At 36.3% G+C, this 18,810-nt stretch overlaps 1 protein-coding gene across 3 annotated transcripts in view; it reads left to right on the top strand.

The window, feature by feature from the left end:
• The window catches only part of APPL1 (adaptor protein, phosphotyrosine interacting with PH domain and leucine zipper 1), a 45,108-nt gene that overhangs the window by 21,548 nt on the left and 4,750 nt on the right, over positions 1-18,810 (top strand). For all 3 annotated transcript variants that reach the window (XM_055273219.2, XM_055273228.2, XM_055273235.2), the window contains 11 exons: positions 353-541; positions 2,822-2,864; positions 4,183-4,239; positions 7,299-7,393; positions 7,590-7,772; positions 9,370-9,422; positions 10,171-10,345; positions 10,443-10,479; positions 10,948-11,094; positions 17,863-17,913; positions 18,524-18,613. In XM_055273219.2, the coding sequence (XP_055129194.1) occupies positions 353-541; positions 2,822-2,864; positions 4,183-4,239; positions 7,299-7,393; positions 7,590-7,772; positions 9,370-9,422; positions 10,171-10,345; positions 10,443-10,479; positions 10,948-11,094; positions 17,863-17,913; positions 18,524-18,613 (1,120 nt within the window). The remainder of the gene's footprint in view (positions 1-352; positions 542-2,821; positions 2,865-4,182; positions 4,240-7,298; positions 7,394-7,589; positions 7,773-9,369; positions 9,423-10,170; positions 10,346-10,442; positions 10,480-10,947; positions 11,095-17,862; positions 17,914-18,523; positions 18,614-18,810) is intronic.

Below are 18,810 nucleotides of genomic sequence, written 5' to 3'. Positions count from 1 at the left end.
TCACCTGATGATAGGATGAAGCAGGTTAACCCTAGAAATAAAATAAAGTCTATTGTTTTGAATTTACTCCCTTGGAAATTGAACTATAACCTATATTTTATGGATCATTATTATAACAGCCACAGTTTGATAATTTCCAGCCTTGTTTTGGAAACTGTATACACATTCACAAAAGTGAGTCAACATACATGAATTTATTTTAGAGACTGAAAGCATATTTATATTTATTTTCTTGGCATCTTGGTGCCTCTTTGCAAGCCAGTTCTTTGTAACATGCTTTATCTTGTGTCTAGCTGATGATGAGATTTCAGGTATGTTGTTATTAAAGAGTGAATGTGCTTTCTTCATTCAGTAAAACAGGCTTGGTGTCATCTACCTGGGACAGACAGTTTTACTTCACGCAGGGTGGAAATTTAATGAGTCAGGCCCGTGGGGATGTAGCAGGAGGCCTGGCCATGGACATAGACAACTGTTCAGTGATGGCTGTGGACTGTGAAGACAGACGATACTGTTTTCAGATCACCTCTTTCGATGGAAAAAAGTTAGTATTTTTTTCTACTACTACTAATCTATAATATTTTAAACTTCTGAAATGTGAGATAATTCCTTTTTGTTTAGAAATTTTATGGACATTGTAGGTTCATTACATATTAAGATAAATTGCTTTTTAATCTTGTAGAAATATATTGAATTTTTTGTCTCTGACTTGGTTAAATGGTTTCTTGATATTTTGAAGTTGTCAAAGCAATGTCATATAGTAAAGACCTGTGATTTCATGTTAGGGAACTGAAACTGAAAATCCTGCATAGTATCAGGGAAGACAGAACAAGATAATGGAGAGAGTCCTAAACCTGGGGTCAGAAAGTTCAAATTCTGGATCCAGTACTTACTGTATGGACTCAGACAGTGCAGTAATGTCTATAACCCCTCTCAGCTCCATTTTTCTTCATGTAAAATGTGAATGGGGGGGTTGTAATCCCTGTCGTAAATTGTTGTGAGGAACAGAAATTCTAACATCTATGATGTGACTGACATATAGTAGGTGCTAACAATAGTGTTATTTAAAAATGTTAATCAAATATTTCTGATCAGATTATTTTTCCATTAATGTTTATAATACCATTTAAAAAATTTCTATTACCTTTTTCGAGGCGGGGTCTTACCGTGTGTCTCCCTGGCTGGAGTGCAGTGGTGTAAACATGGCTCACTGTAGCCTCAACTTCCTGGGCTCAAGGGAGCCTCCCACCTCAGGATCCCAAGTTGCTAGGATCACAGGTGCATGCCACCGTGCCTGGCAATTAAAAAAAATTTTTTTTGTAGAGATGTCTCATCATGTTGCCCAGGCTGGTCTCAAACTCCTGGACTTAACTGATCTTCCTGCTTTAGCCTCCCAAAGTGCTGGGATTATAGGCAGGAGCCAGCACGCCCAGGCTTCTATTACCTTTGCATTAGGGGGAGGGGGGGAGGGACAGCATTAGGAGATATACCTAATGCTAAATGACGAGTTAATGGGTGCAGCACACCAACATGGCACATGGATACATATGTAACAAACCTGCACTTGTGCACATGTGCCCTAAAACTTAAAGTATAATAATAAAAAAAATTATAAAAAAAAATATTTCAAAAAGCATGGAAAATGTAAAAAGGAGTATGAAAAAATCCTATCGTCTTAATTAATCAAAAGCAACAATTAACTTTTTCATCCATTGCCTTCCAATTTTTAACTTATGTACATTTTTAAAATAGTTGAAGAAATACTATAATTTGGATTTGCAGCCACCTATTAAAAACATGTTATAGGCCGGGCGCGGTGGCTCACGCTTGTAATCCCAGCACTTTGGGAGGCCGAGGTGGGCGGATCCCGAGGTCAGGAGATGGAGACCACGGTGAAACCCCGTCTCTACTAAAAATACAAGAAATTAGCCGGGCGTGGTGGCAGGCGCCTGTAGTCCCAGCTACTCGGTGGAGAGGCTGAGGTAGGAGAATGGCGTGAACCCGGGAGGCGGAGCTTGCAGTGAGCCGAGATCGCGTCACTGCACTCCAGCCTGGGCGACAGAGTGAGACTTTGTCTCAAAAAAAAAAAAAAAAAAAGAAAGATAGTTCAATATCCTTTATCAAAATGGTTGTTTAATTTCACATTCCTTCTACAAACATATAATGAATGCCAGTATTGTATGGATTTATCACACTAGATGTTGGGAATCACTGTATTCATTTATCAAAATTACCAACTTGTTAACATGTTACTTACTATAAGTACTTACTTTTTACTTAATGCTTACCATGATTTCCCATTTCACATTCCTGGTGTGATGCAAAATTATTAAAAATTATTATTTTCTCAAACTCTAATATTATATCTATAGAAAAGCGAAATAATGATGTTAGTGATTAACATTGAAATATTTGATTTAATATTAAAGGAGAAATAATGAAGTAAAGTTTTTTCTGTTAGGATTATTGATGTATATTTGAAATATATGTAAGTTCATAATATATATGAAATATATATGATAAGTTGAAATGCATTGCCTTCACTGAAATGTAACTTTGTCATGGTCTTTCTTCTGAGGATCAGCACCTGTTCCCTTTTTGGTACATCTTGGCATAGATAGTCAAAGTCAGAGTTGTTAAAGTCTGCGTCCTGATACCTCTGGTGGTCTCCTTTTCCTAAGATACTGTTGGTTGTGTTTTGTTTTTGTTCTTTTAGTATCGATTTTTATATATGCCTTTACCTTTAAAGATTAAAAAGTTATCTCAGATTATGTTGAAAATACTTTTTTAAACAGTTGAGGCTCAAACGTCTCATCTCTTCCAGATCTTCAATTTTGCAAGCAGAGAGTAAAAAAGATCATGAAGAGGTAAGATTTTACCTAGTTCATTTCTCCATTGACATTTTAAAATATTTTTCTGATGACGAAACATATATTAATGTGTTCATTGTAGAAATTTTGGAAAATCCTAGTTAATTAAAAATCTTTCTTTTTCTTTTTTGTTTTTGTAAAAGTCTATTGTCCTCGAGCAATATTCTTAAGTTTCTCACAGAATTTTATAGTGGGAGGGACCTTAGAGATCATCTCTGCTATTTTAAAGGCTCAGATTGAGAAATGACCTTGTGACTTGCTGTCTGGCAGGCTGTTAGTATCATGAGGTGACAGTTTAATTTATTCCCTTCTCTCACCAATCCTTTGAGACACTATTTGCTGCACTAAGAACATGGTGGCAGCAGATGTGACATGGCAGGAAGCAACTAAAGCTGAAAACCTTGGAGAAATGAAAGATAGAAAAACAAAAATTTGGGAGTCTTTGTTCTTCCTCATGAGCCTTTTATTTTTGGCTCCATTTTTACTCCTAGTATATCAGATATGGAAGGTAAGGTATTAGCAATAATTGATGCTTTAAACCTTTATCTTGAGAAACATTCTTTCATGAAAATGTATCTTAGCTTGATTTTTAGCCTTTTAATTTGGCATTATAATTGTGTTGGTAAAAGATAAAAGTTGGAAATGCCATAGAGATCTACCTTTATTTACTTCTTATGGAAAAGAGTAATATTAAAACTTGTTTTTAGTCTCTGAGGAACACAGACAAATGTCTCTGTTCTTTGCATAGTTTACCAAACAAAATATTTGTTTAGATTAGTGAGGCTCATCGGGCACTTGAATCCTCGAGAGTGAAGCAGAAGATGTAGAGCAGAGATTGTTTTCTATGCTAATTGTTTATAAACTTGACAGAAGGGAGGCATGTAAAATATATTCACGAAGAATATATTTATCTTTTAAATTTTTTTGCATTTGTGTTAATTATGATACCTGAGTTCACACTGTCTTGTTTGGTGGAGAATAGGAGGGGAAGTGATATAAAAAGATAAATATAGATAATTAAGTATAATTTAACATGATTGCTATATTTTTTATTTCCTTATATGAATTAAACTTGAGATTCTTATATAAATCTAATAAATGTTTTCATATATTTAAATAATAAAAATGTTGAATGTTCTTTTATATATATTTATATAAATGCACCCTCCTTATGAAATGTTTTCTTATAAGGAAGATAAATGTATTACTTCTAATGAAACATCTGTTGCAGTTGAGTATTGAACATTTGCCTTTACAAGAGAAGCTTTGTAGAAAAAAATTATTAATTATATTTTTCTGTTTTTTCCTCTTGCAGTGGATCTGTACAATAAACAACATATCTAAACAAATATACTTAAGTGAAAATCCAGAGGTAATATTTTTATTTTATGTTACCCAGATCTAGCAAAATTGAGTAATTTTGTGGCTTACATGTTTTTATTAATTCATAATTTCTTAAGTTCTGTAATTTTTTAATTTGAACTTGAATGAGTAGCTTTTTTTTTTTTTTTTTTTTGAGACAGAGTCTCGCCCCATTGCCCAGGCCGGAGTGCTGTGGCCTGATCTTTGTTCGCTACAACCTCCACCTCCCAGGTTCAAGCGATTCTCTTGCCTCAGCCACTCCAGTAGCTGAGATTACAGGCGTGTGCCACGATACCCAGCTAATTTTTGTATTTTTAGTAGAGATAGGATTTGGCCATGTTGGCCAGGCTGGTCTCGAACTCCTGTCCTCAGGTGATCTGGCCGTCTCGGCCTCTCAAAGTGCTGGGATTACAGGCGTGAGCCACTGTGCCTGGCCTGAATGAGTAGCTTTAATGTGCCATGAATGTAATGAGTGGTCTTCCTAGAACAATAAATCATTTCAAAAGATACTCAACTAAGTCAACCAACAAATATTTATTGGGTGTTGACTATTTAACTCTGTGTTGAGCACCATGAAGAAAAGAAATACAGAAGAAAATTGAGCCATGGCCTCTGCCCTCTAGGAGCCTATCTGTATGGAGAGACAAAACTAAAACTTTAAGTAACATTTCAGATAAAACAGGATGTAATTGAAAGCATATGGCAATGACTAAAGGCTTAGGTTTTGAGAATATTAAGATTAGTGTGGACTTTAGAGAAAGCTCTGTGGAGATGGTGGAAACCTGAGTTGGGTAGGATTTGTTTGTGTTTTGAGGAAAAGAAGACACAGTGCAGATAAGAGAAAAAAAGAGTACAAATGCAGAAATGGCAGATTTATGAAACCAGTAGTGTAAAGATTCTTTTTTTTTTTTTTTTTTTGAGACAGAGTCTTGCAGTGTTGCCCAGACTGGAGTGCAGTGGTGCTATCTCAGCCCACTGCAGCCTCTGCCTCCCGGGTTCAGGCGATTCTCCTGCCTCAGCCTTTTGAGTAGCTGGGACTACAGGCCTGCACCACCATGCCCAGCCAATTTTTGTATTTTTAATAGAGACAGGGTTTTGCCATGTTGGCCAGGCTGGTCTTGAACTTCCAACTTCAGGTGATCCACCTGCCTCGGCCTCCCAAAGTGCTGGGATTACAGGCGTGAGCCACCACACCCAGCCAAGTTAAAGATTCTTGATAGACAATACCAAACTGAAATGTGCATACAAGTCACTTAGGGGTCTTGTTAAAATGCATAATATGATTCAGTACGTCTGGGGTGATACAGCGTGAATTCTCAGTTTTGCAAATTATATTTTGTGTAGCAAGAATATCAAACCAGATGAATCCTGAAGTGTAGACACAGCCACAGGTGTAGTCCAAACATACAGGTAGAACCCAGGGGTACAGAGAATTCTGGAAGGAGTCAAGTAGGTACTGCAGTATAGTTGGAAAAGGACTTGACTCTAGGACAGGAGCTGTCTGACCTCTGCCACTCTTGGTGGGCCTGTCTGTGCTATGAGAGTCCAGGCAACTCCTGGCTGATGATTTCAGCTGAGGCTGGGAGGGCTAATTTCTTTGGGAGGCTCTCACTCTTCTAAATTGTAATCTGCTGTTGATGTAATGGTGGATTAGATGGGAGGAAGTTTTGAACCATAGAAACAAAATCTCATGACCTCCAAAATACTAGTAATTTGTTCGTTTTTTAATGTTATTATATTTACATTGTAACATATTTATTACAATAATGTCTAATAAAATACATTAGGAGTTTAATTACAGAAAATCAGTGTTAATTATAGAGAAGCCTTTTGCTTTTAGTAATTTGATCTGCCAATCTAGCTTTTCCTTTTTGTAAGGTTATTTGGGAGCAACAAAAAATACCATTAAAATACAAATTAAATAATTTATTTTATCATTTAGGGAATACAGTGTTTGGATTTGAATAGTTTGTAATACTTACAGTCTTTTACTACCAATTATCAGAACTCTAATTTTTAGTTAATATTTCCTAGGTTATCCAGAATTATTTTACCTGTATTAGTGAGAATAGGAATTTTGATCAGTTTGTAGCATTGTATTGGTGATTTTGCTAACCATAAGACACAGAAATGCAAAATTGTTATGTGATTATTTTTTCTAATTTAAAGACCATTTTTATGGAATAGTGTCTGTAGTCCCAGCTACTCAGGAGGCTGAGGGGGGAGGGTTGCTTGAGCCTAGGAGATTAAGGATGCAGTGAGCCATAATCATGCCATTGCACGCCAGCCTGGGCAACAGAGAACGTATCTCCCAAAAAAAGACCATTTAAAAAATTGTGAAAAAATCTGCAAATTTATCATGTTAACCATTTTTAAGTATACAGAAATGTTAACTATATGTACATGATTAAAACAGATCTCTAATTTAAATACCATTTTTATTTAGCCAGTATTTTAAATAAAACAGTAAGTCTAAAGTATTTCTTATGGAAAACTTTCTTATTTTCAATTTTTTGGTCTGAAAATATGACAGCTTTATAAATTAATAAACATAGATATTTCTGAGCATAAATATATTCTGGAAAATTGTGAAAACTTTACCAGCATAGTTATAAAATACTCATATTTTGTGAATATTTCCTATTCCTTCTAAATTTCTTTATTCAACAAATGTATCGATTGTCTATTGTGCCAGGCACTGGGCTGGGTGCTAGCAATACAAACTTTAATAAAAAATATCTGGTAGTTAAAAATGTAAAGAAAACAATATTTTCTTTAAAAATTTAAAGTGTGCAACACTTGCAGGGAATTTTTAAAAATTAAAGAAAAAGCAGTATCTAATAATTATGTATAAGTAGAAAATCAGATTTTTTTAGCTAGATTATAGGAAGTAAGAGGAAATCAGTTATGTACCCTAATATTAAGACAAGGGAATATAGTACTACTTTAGTAGCTTTAATTTATATTTTAAGTGTAATTCAGAAGCATTCTAACAATTCAGAGTTACATTGAAACTTTTGGTTTGCTTACTTTACTAATATTAGTCCTTTTTTAAAAAAATTAAAATAGGAAACTGCTGCACGAGTAAATCAGTCAGCTCTGGAAGCTGTCACTCCTTCCCCATCTTTCCAGCAGAGGCACGAGAGCCTGCGGCCAGCAGCAGGGTAAGTTACCACGCTTTGAGTTATTTAAAGAAGGATATGGGCTATTTAAAGTATCTGTGGTCTGGGATTATGTTTGTACTGAAACATAAGACTTCTCATTGACTTATAATACTATGTTTTCTTTTTTCATAGTTTGTTAAATATTTAATATCCAAAAGGGAAAATTAAATGCAATGCCTTCTTGTTTTATGCTTAGACAATCTCGGCCACCGACAGCTCGAACCAGCAGTTCAGGATCCTTAGGATCTGAGTCTACAAATTTGGCTGCCCTCTCTCTAGATTCTCTTGTTGCCCCAGACACCCCAATACAGTTTGACATAATTTCTCCTGTGTGTGAAGATCAGCCTGGCCAGGCAAAAGCCTTTGGCCAGGGAGGCAGGTGGGTGATAGCATCACAGGTACATTGTGCTGTCGTCTGTAAGGCTTATAATTCCCTGTCTGCATTTCAGAGTCATCTCTTATTTATCATGTACATCAGCTGTGTTGTACTTTCTTTGTTTAATTATGTAACATTGTTAGGGAAGAACCATGCAGGTTTTTTTCTCTATGTCTCCTGCCTCAGTTAAGGAGTTAAGATAATTTAGTTTCAAAATATTTAATTCTGTATTGCTTATTAGGTCTTCTTCTTGGATACTTGCTCCTAAAATTGCAGAAGAAAGTTGATAGCTCTGTCTTTAGGTCATGACAATTTTTAAAAAATTCTTGAGGGTAATACATGTGATACAGGTTTATTAGAAAATATTATCTTATACCAGAATAAGAAATCTTCAGGAAGTTACTAAAACATTATCACTATTATGAATTATGAATGAGTCATCTTTTAGTTATATAATGAATATTCTCACCAAAGCAGTTAAAATTTTTCCTTGGCTGTGGTTGAAGGAAACATGACTTAAGGCAAATCATTTATTAAGTAGAGTGGACACCTAATAAATTGATAATATATTAATTTGGATATACATGGCTATGACCCAGAAAAAGTCATTTACATTTGATCACAGAAATACACTTAGCATTTGATGTAATAGGACACATACTAAAGAGATTAATTTCCTGTTATCTTAATGTCAGTGTTTTTTTAGAACCACTTAGCTCTCTGCTTCCAAAACCTACTTTGTTTTGTTTTGAGACGGGGTCTCACTCTGTTGCCCAGGCTGGTGTGCAGCGGCGTGATTATAGCTCACTGCAGCTTTGACCTTCTGGGCTCAAGGGATCCACCTGCCTCACCCTCCTGAGTACCTGGGATCACAGGTGTGTGCCACCACACCCAGCTAATTTTTAAATTTCTTTGGTAGAGACGGGTTCTTCCTGTGTTGCCCTAGCGATCTCAAACTCCCAGGGTCAAGCAGTCCTCCTGCCTCGGCCTCCCAAAGTGCTGAGATTACAGATGTGAGCCACAATGCCCAGCCCTCCAAAACCTCCTTTGAGTTGTACTTTTCTTCCTTCACTGTGGTGTGCCACAAGCCATACACGCTAAGGAGGAAGGTAGCTTCCATCTCCAGTTCACTTTTCTTTTTGCATTGTTACTTATGCTTTAAGAAATACAGGTTTAAAACTAGATTATAGCTAACTTGTAACATGTACTTACAGAACCTAAAAAGAAGTTTTTACAATTCCAGGACATTGTTGGCATTTTTCTTAAGCTGCTAAGATTGCAGTTAAATCAGTGTTCCTCTGTGCTAGCTTATCTAAATTCAAGAACTTTTGCAACATGGTTTATTATGTTGATTTTTTGTTGTGTATGTCTAAACTTCCAATTCATCTGTGTCTTCTAAACTGCATCAACATTGATCAGTTAGTGTGTGAGGGCAGAGGCCTTCATCATAGTAATTTAGTGATCAATAGTGTTTCTTAATAGGATGGGACATTTTAGAGCTTTCTTTTTAAAATGTTAACTGTGGTTTTAATGATTAGATTTCTTCTATGTGGCTCATGGTAACTGACCGTGTGTTCATATTTTCTTCTGAACTTTTTAGGCGTACAAATCCATTTGGAGAATCTGGAGGAAGTACAAAATCTGAAACTGAAGGTAAGACAGATGTGCAGCATTCGTATATTTTAGAACTGCTTCTCAGCAAACTGAATAATTTATTGTTTGTATTTGCTCTGCTACTAAGCTCAGTTTTAATGTTATCTTTACTTCAGAATTTCCTCTACTTACTTATAGTACACTTGAAGCAACAGAACTTAATCTGACTTAAGATGTTGTGATTCATACAAAATGATAGACTGTCATACTTTTGACCTTACAGTCAAATTCTCAGTGCCTAAGATACCTTTCAAGCTTTTCCTGACAGCTGATGTTTCACTTCTGGTATTGGAGCATAAATTTTGTTTCTCCGCCACCAACTATTTATTTGAATTCTAAACTTATAGAAATGCTGTAAGAACCACCAATTGTTGTGTGTTTGTGTGTGTGTGTGTGTGTGTGTGTGTTTGTTAAGAGACAGGGCTCCCTATGTTGCCTAGGCTGGTCTCGAACTCCTGGGCTCGAGGGATCCTCCTGCCTCAGCCTCCCAAAGTGCTAGTATTACAGGTGTGAACCACCACGCCTGGCCTCAGAACCGCCAGTTGTTGAAGCATTACTTTTAGCTATTTGAATTTGAAACCCTAATTTTCCTATAACTTGGAATACTGTAGTTAGGAGTTATTTTGAAATGTCTCCCTTAGGTTGTTGAATTTTTCACTGGAAAATCTAAAAGGAGGCAGTGTATTTTATTCTTTTGGAAAAGTAATATGGCGTTTAAAAATATGTAATACACCTTGTTCTGTTATAGATTCTATTCTTCATCAGTTATTTATTGTCCGATTCCTTGGTTCAATGGAGGTGAAATCAGATGACCATCCAGATGTTGTTTATGAAACCATGCGCCAAATCTTAGCTGCCCGGGCCATCCATAACATCTTTCGTATGACAGAATCGCATTTATTAGTCACTTGTGACTGTTTAAAGTAAGTAAAACCCTCCCTTAAAAAACTGTAGAAAAAACATTTACACGATTTCAGCCTAATTAAAATTTGTTTTCCAATTTTTAAATTATTATTTTAGGTTAATTGATCCACAGACACAAGTTACAAGGCTCACGGTGAGTTCCACATGATTTAAGCTTTGTTTTAGGTCACTTTGTATGTATACACATCTTACAACTTAATAATCCTGATCCTGTATATTCAAGTGTGATAGTATCAGCTATGATTGGTCTTTGGCTGTTGTAGTTAAGTCTATGGCCATCTCCAAAAAGTTATCATTGAACATTTTATGTAACTTAAAAGAATTAACATAATTATTTTTGTAATTTTTTTAACACAGTTCTTTTTGACTTTGTAAAATGTGTTAATGACTAATAAAACAAATGTAATATTCAACAACCTCTTTTTCTGCTTGTTAATTCAAACCAAATATGACATTACTTGTTTCTGCATTACAAGTCTGTTAAAATAATTGGCTATATTAAAATACTTATATTTTTAGAACTTAGCATATGAGTTCATCACAAGTGCTGCTGTAATGACTTGTAAGATCTCATGTTTGCTTCTGATGTTTTCTGTGACAGTTTCCATTACCTTGTGTAGTTTTGTATGCTACACACCAGGAAAATAAGCGCCTTTTTGGATTTGTTCTTCGGACATCAAGCGGGAGAAGTGAAAGTAATCTGTCATCAGTCTGCTATATATTCGAGTCAAACAATGAGGGGGAAAAGGTACATGGCTTTTCAGAATATCTCTGTCATAACCACTTACTAAGTGATTCTTACTAAGATTTAATAATTATTAAATTCTTACTAAATTACTTGTAATTACTGATTGAATTCTTTACAATTTATACAAATTTATGAGGCACATGTGAATTTTGTTACATGTATAGAATGTACAGTAAGCAAGTCAGGGTATTCAGGGTGTCCATCACCCAAGTACAATACATTTTTGTGAAATATAGTCACCCTACTCTGCTGTCAGATATTAAATATATTCTTTCTATTGTAATTTATGGTTGTACCCTTTAATCCACTTTTTTTCATCCTCCCCCTTTCCTCATCACTCAGCCTTCCCAGTCTCTGTTATCTATCATTCCACTCTCTGCCCCCACATGATCAATTTTTTGGCTCCCACATACAAGTGAGAACATGTGATATTTGTCTTTTTGTGCCTGGCTTATTTCACGTAAGATAGTGACCTCTAGTTCCATCCATGTTGTTGCAAATGATATGATTTCATTCTTTTTACGGCTGAATAGTACTCCATTGTGTGTATGTACCACATTTTCTTTATTTATCTGTTAATGAACATTTAGATTGATTTAATATCTTTGCTCTTGTGAATAGTGCTACAGTAAACATGTGAGTGCAGGTATCCTTTTGATACAGATTTCTTTAATTTTGGGTAGATACCCAGTAGTGGGATTGTTGGATAGAATGGTAGTTCTATTTTTAGTTTTTGATGTTGTTGTTTTTGAGACGGAGTTTCACTCTGTCTCCCAGGCTGGAGTGCAGTGGTACGATCTTGGTTCACTGCAACCTCTGCCTCCTGGGTTCACACCATTCTCCTGCCTCAGCCTCCCAAGTAGCTGGGATTACAGGTGCCCGCCACCATGCCTGGCTAATTTTTTGTATTTTTAGTAGAGACGGGGTTTCACCATGTTAGCCAGGATAGTCTCGATCTCCTGACCTCGTGATCTGCCCGCCTCAGCCTCCCAAAGTGCTGAGATTACAGGCGTGAGCCACCGCACCTAGCCTATTTTCAGTTTTTGAGAGATCTCCATACTGTTTTCCATAGTGGTTGTACTAGTTTATGTTCCCACCAATAGTGTATGAGTTCCCCTTTTTTCTGCATTTCCCCAACGTCTGTTATTTTTTGTCTTTTTAGTGATAGCCATTCTGACTGGGGTAAGAATGGCTCATTGTCATTTTGATTTGCATTTCTCTAATGATTAGTGATGTCGAGCATGTTTTCATATACCTGTTGACTGTTTTTGTGTCCTTTAAGAAATGTATATTCATATCCTCTGCATACTTTTAAGTGGGATTGATTTTTTCCCTATTGAGTTCGTTGTATATTCTGGATATTAGTCCCCAGTTGGATGAACAGTTTGCAAATAATTTCTCCCATTCAACAGGTTGTCTGTTTACTCTGTTATTTCTTTGGCTATGCAGACACTTTTTAGTTTAAGTCCCATTTGTTTATTTTTATTGCCTATACTTTTGAGGTCTTAGGCATAAAATCTTTGCTGAGACCAACGTGCAGGAGAGTTTTCCCTTCATTTTCTTCTAGTATTTTTTTTTCCTATGGAAAATAACCTTTATTTTTTTTTTTTTTTTTTTTTTTTTGAGACTCTTGCTCTGTTGCCCAGGCTGGAGTGCAGTGGCACAATCTTGGCTCACTGCAACCTGCACCTCCTGGATTAAAGTGATTTTCCTGCCTCAGCCTCCCGAGTAGCTGGGACTACAGGTGTGTGCCACCATGTCTGGCTAATTTTTTTAGTAGAGATAGGATTTCACCATGTTGGCCAGGCTGGTCTTAAACTCCTGACCTCAAGTGATCCACCTGCCTTGGCCTCCCAAAGTGCTGGGATTACAGGCATGAGCTGCCACGCCCAGCTGGAAAAAGAACCTTTAATAGAACAAGTATTGAGAATATCATACTAACAAAGTTTCTCAAGAGACTAATTAGAGCTAAAATGGTGAAAGGATGATCTTTTTTTTTTTTTCATTTTAATTTTTGTGGGTCCAAGGGGTGTGTGTGTGTGTGTGTGTGTGTGTGTGTATGCGTTTTTTTTTTTTTTTTAGATGGAGTCTTGCTCTGTCGCCTGGGCTGGAGTGCAATGGTGCGATCTCGGCTCATTGCAACCTCCGCCCCCTTGGGTTCAAGCGATTCTCCTGCCTCAGCCTCCTGAGTAACTGGGTCTATAGGCATGTACCACCACACCCAGCTAATTTTGTATTTTTAGTAGAGACAGGGTTTCTCCATGTTGGTCAGGCTGCTCTCAAACTCCCGACCTCAGATGATTTGCCTGCCTCGGCCTCCCAAAGTGCTGGGATTACAGGTGTGAGCCACCTCGCCCGGCCAGGTGTATATATTTATGCAGTACATGAAATATTTTGCTACACTCATGCAATGCATAATAACCACATCATGGAAAATGGAGTATTCCTTCCCTTAAGCATTTATCCTTTGTATTAGAAACAATCCAATTATACTCTTTTAGTTATTTTTAAATATATAATTATTATTGACCATAGTCCCCCTGTTCTATCAAATACCAGGTCTTATTCATTTTTTTTTTTTTTTTTTAATCATTAACCATCCTCCCATCCCCCATCCCCCATCCCCCATCCCCACACTACCCGTCTCAGCCTCTGGTAACCACCCTTCTACTCTCTGGCTCCATGAGTTCAATTGTTTTGATTTTTAGATCCCACAAATAAGTGAAAACATGCAATATTTGTCTTTCTTTGCCTGGCTTATTTTGCTTAACATAATGACTTCCATGTTCCATATATCTTATTGCAAATGACAGAATCTCATTCTTTTTTATGGCTGAATAGTACTCCATTGTATGTAAGTACCCATTTTCTTTATCCATGTATCATCCATTCAAATGACAGAATCTCATTCTTTTTTTCTGGCTGAATAGTACTCCATTGTGTATGTGTACATTTTCTTCATTCATCTGTTGATGGACACTTAGGTGGCTTCCAAATTGTGGCTATTGTGAACAGAGCTGCAACAAACATGGGAGTGAAAATGTCTCTTCAATATACTGATTTCCTTTTCTCAGGTATATACCCAGCAGTGGGATTGCTGGATCATATGGTAGCTCTATTTTTAGTTTTTTGAGGAACCTCCAGACTTTTCTCCATAGTGGTTATGCTAATTTACATTCCCACCAACAGTGTACAAGGGTTCCCTTTTCTCCACATGCTTCCCAGCATTTGTTATTGCCTTTTTGCTATAAGCCATTTTAACTGGGGTGAGATGATACATTGTAGTTTTGATTTGCATTTCTCTGATGATCAGTGATGTTGAGGACCTTTTCATATGCCTGCCATTTGTATGTCTTCTTTTGAAAAATGTCTATTCAAATATTTTGCCCAGTTTTAAATCAGATTAAGGTTTTTCCTATAGAGTTGTTTGAGCTCTTTGTATATTCTGGTTATTAATCCCTTGTCAGATGAGTAGCTTACAAATATTTTCTCCCATTCTGTGGCTTGTTTCTTCACTTTGTTGATTGTTTCCTTTGCAGTGCAGAAGCTTTTTAACTTGATGAGATCCCATTTGTCCATTTTTGCTTTAGTTGCCTCTGCTTATGGGGTACTACTCAAGAAATTTTTGCCCAGACTGATGTCCTGGAGAGTTTCCCCAATATTTTCTTGTAGTAGTTTCATAGTTTGAGGTCTTAGATTTAAGGCTTTAATCCATTTTGATTAGATTTTTGTATATGGTGAGAGATAGGGGTCTAGTTTTATTCTTCTGCATATGGATATCCAGTTTTCCCGGCACCATTTATTGAAGGGACTGTCTTTTCCCCAATGTATATTCTTGGTGCCTTTGTCAAAAATGAGTTCACTGTAGTTGTGTGGATTTGTTTCTGGATTCTCTATTCTTTTGCATCGGTCTATGTGTCTTTTTTTTTTTTTTTTTTTTTTTGCCATTACCATGCTGTTTTGGTTACTGTAGCTCTGTAGCATTGTAATTTGAAGTCAGGTAATGTGATTTCTCTAAGTTTGTTATTTTTGCTCAGAATAGCTTTGGCTATTCTGAATCTTTTATAATTCCATATACATTTTCAGATTGTTTTTTCTATTTCTGTGAAGAATGTCATTGGTTTTTTGATAGGGATGGCATTGAATCTATAGATTGCTTTGGGTAGTATGGACATTTTAACAATATTGATTCTTAAAATCCATGAACATGGAATATGTTTCCATTTTTGGTGTCCTCTTCAATTTCTTTCATCAGTGTTTTATAGTTTTTTTTTTTGTTTTGAGTCTCATTCTATTGCCCAGGCTGGAGTGCAGTTGCATAATCTCGGCTCACTGCAACATCTGCCTCCCAGGTTCAAGTGATTCTCATGCCTCAGCCTCCCAAGTAGCTGGGATTACAGGTGTGTGCCACCACGCCTGGCTAATTTTTGTATTTTTAGTAGAGATGGGGTTTCACCATATTGGCCAGGCTGGTCTCAAACTCCTGGCCTCAAGTGATCCACCTGAGGCCTCCCAAAGTGCTGAGATTACAGGCCTGAGCCACTGTTCCCAGCCTGTAGTTTTCATTATAGAGATCTTTCACTTCTTTGGTTAACTCCTAGGTATTTAATTTTATCTGTGGCTATTGTAAGTGAGATTACTTTCTTTTTCAGATTGTTCACTGTTAGCATATAGAAATGCTACTAATTGTTGTAGATTTTGTATCCTGAAACTTTACTGAATTCATCAGTTCTAATAGTTTTTTGGTGGAGTCTAGGTTTTTCTAAATATAAGATCATATCATCTGCAGACAAGGATAGTTTGACTTCTTCCTTTCCAATTTGGATGCCTTTTTTCCTCTCTTATCTGATTATTCATCTTCCATCTATAAGGTGGAAAGGCTTTTAGTTTTTCTGCATTCAGTATGATACTAGCTGTGAGTCTGTCATATATGCAGTATATGAAGTGAATTACTGCAATTCATACAGCAGTAATTGAAGTGATTAAATAGTTTTTGTCCTTTATTCTATTGATGTGATGTAGCATATTGATTGATTTGCATATGTTGAACTATCTTTGCATCCCTGGGATGAATCCCACTTGGTCATGATAAATGATCTTTTTAATGTGTTGTTGAATTCGGTTTGCTAGTATTTTGTTGAGGATTTTTGCATCAATATTCATGAGATATATTGGCCTGTAGTTTTCTTTTTTTGATATGTCTTTGTCTGGTTTTGGTATCAGGTAATACTGGCCTCGTAGAATGAGTTTGGAAGTATTCCCTTCTCCTCTATTTTTTGGAACATTTTGGGTAAGATTAGTATTAGTTCTTCTTTAAATGTTTGGTAGAATTCAGCAGGAAAGCCATCAGGTCCTGGGCTTTTCTTTACCAGGAGACTTTTTATTATAGTTTGGATCTTGTTACTTGTTATTAGACTGTTCAGGTTTTGGATTTCTTCGTGGTTCAATCTTGGTAGGTTGTATTTGTCTAGGAATTTATCCATTTCTTCTTGATTTTCCAATTTACTATCATGTAGTTGCTCATAGTAGCCACCAATGATCCTTTGAATTTATGCAGTATCAATTGTAATGTCTCCTTTTTTAATCTCCAATTTTATTTATTTGAGTCTTCTTTTTCTTTGGCTAAATGTCAGTTTTATCTTTTCAAAAAAAACAACTTTTTGTTATGTTGATCTTTTGTATTGTTTTCTTCATGTCAGATTCATTTATTTCTTCTCTGATCTTTATAATTTCTTGTAGTATTTTTGTAGTTTTGGGTCTTATGTTTAAGTCTTTAATGTATTTTGAGTTGATTTCTGTGTATGGTGAGAGGGAGGGGTCTGGTTTCATTCTTCTACATGTGGCTTTCCAATCTTGCCAGAACCATTTATTGAAGAGGATATCCCTTCCCCAGTGAAAGTTCTTTGTCAGCTTTGTTAAAGATCAGTTGGCTGTAAACAAGTGGCTTCGTTCCTGGGTTCTCTATTCTGTTCCATTGGCCATGTGTCTTATTTTTATAACAATCCCCTGCTGTTTTGCTTACTATATCCTTGTAATATATTTTGAAGTTAGGTAATGTGATGCCTCCAGCTTTGTTCTTTTTGTTTAAGATTGCTTTGGCTACTTGCATTGAACCTATAGATTGCTTTGGGCAATATGGTTATTTTAACTATATTATTCTGATCCATGAGCATGGGATGTTTTTTTGTTTGTGTCTTCAGTCTCTTTCATCATTGTTTTGTAGTGTTTTGTGTAAATAAAATTCTTATATAATTCTAAGATTTTTGGAAAAAACTCCCAAATTTTGCCTAGGCTGACTGAGCTGCTTGAGCAAAGCATCTCTGAATAGAGCCAAGCTGATGGGTTGGGCCTTCTGACTCTACAGACCCATGTTTTCCCTGCCACTGATAGCTGGTGCAATCTTTTAGCCTCTCATTTATGTTGGGAAGGGAATATATTCCCAAAACCAGCCATTTTCAGATGTCTTCAGCTTAGAATAGCATTAGCAGCTGCGTGCTTCTTCCTCGTAGGCCTTACTATGACGGTAATGAATTTGACATAACAAGAAGTGGGGTATATGAAGGTGAGAGTCAGCAGTGGAATCCCATAGACTTCAAGGAAAACATACAAAGCCTTGGTTTGGGGGCTTGAGCATTCTTAAATATGCTTTTGCTTGACGCAATGTATTAGGATTAGTTATAAAACTAGTTCCATCAGTTATTTGGATACTTGACATATTTGCTTTGTTGTGAGAACTGCCTGAGTTTTTCATACTTTTTCTCTTTTTAGATATGTGATTCTGTTGGACTGGCAAAACAGATAGCTTTGCATGCTGAACTGGTAAGAATCCAAGATGTGGCTGGGCACAGTGGTTCACGCCTGTAATTGCAGCACATTGGGAGACCGAGGCGGGCAGATCACTTGAGGTCAGGAGTTCGAGACTAGCCTGGCCAACATGGTGAAACCCCGTTTCTACTAAAAATACAAAAATTAGTTGGGCGTGGTGTCGTGCACCTGTAATCCCAGCTACTGAGGAGGTCTGAGGCACGAGAATGACTTGAATCCGGGAGGCAGAGGTTGCAATGAGCCGAGATCACACCACTGCACTCCAGCCTGGGCAGCAGAGTGAGACTCTATCTCAAAAAAAAAAAAAAAAAAAGGAATCCAAGATGCTTGATTTTCCAAGAATGTTAACTAAATAGTATATTAGCTCTTTCATAGTAGCAAGTAAATAAAATGATTTTGCTAAGCAAGGTTAACAGTGATACTGTTACCAACATAGCATTTAGAATTTGGATAATTGTTTACCATTGAATATAAACTGTTGATGTGCTTTCTTATGTATAAATGCAAAAGAATATTGGAAGGTTACACGTGATATTAACTGAAATGTCTAAAATTTAAAGTTATTTCATATTTAATTCATTAGTTTTATTCATCTGTTCTTTAGGATCGTAGGGCATCAGAAAAGCAAAAAGAAATAGAGAGAGTAAAAGAGAAGCAACAGAAAGAACTCAATAAACAAAAACAGATTGAAAAGGTATACAGTCCTAATGTCTGGATCTTTATGTGTTGTTTGTGAAGACTTAATTCAGCATTATGACTTTCAGATTTGAAATTCCAAATGAAGGGCTGTTTCTGCTTGTTCAGCCACTTCATAAACAGATGATTCATACCATAGCAGAAAAGGGTCACATCTGTTTTTTGATATGATGTTTACATTATAGTTATGTTGAC

The sequence above is a fragment of the Symphalangus syndactylus genome, chromosome 1 (genome assembly GCF_028878055.3).
Source record: "Symphalangus syndactylus isolate Jambi chromosome 1, NHGRI_mSymSyn1-v2.1_pri, whole genome shotgun sequence".
NCBI lineage: Eukaryota > Metazoa > Chordata > Mammalia > Primates > Hylobatidae > Symphalangus > Symphalangus syndactylus.
Note: the sequence above shows the minus strand (reverse complement) of the source record. Positions and strands in the feature narration are given on the sequence as shown.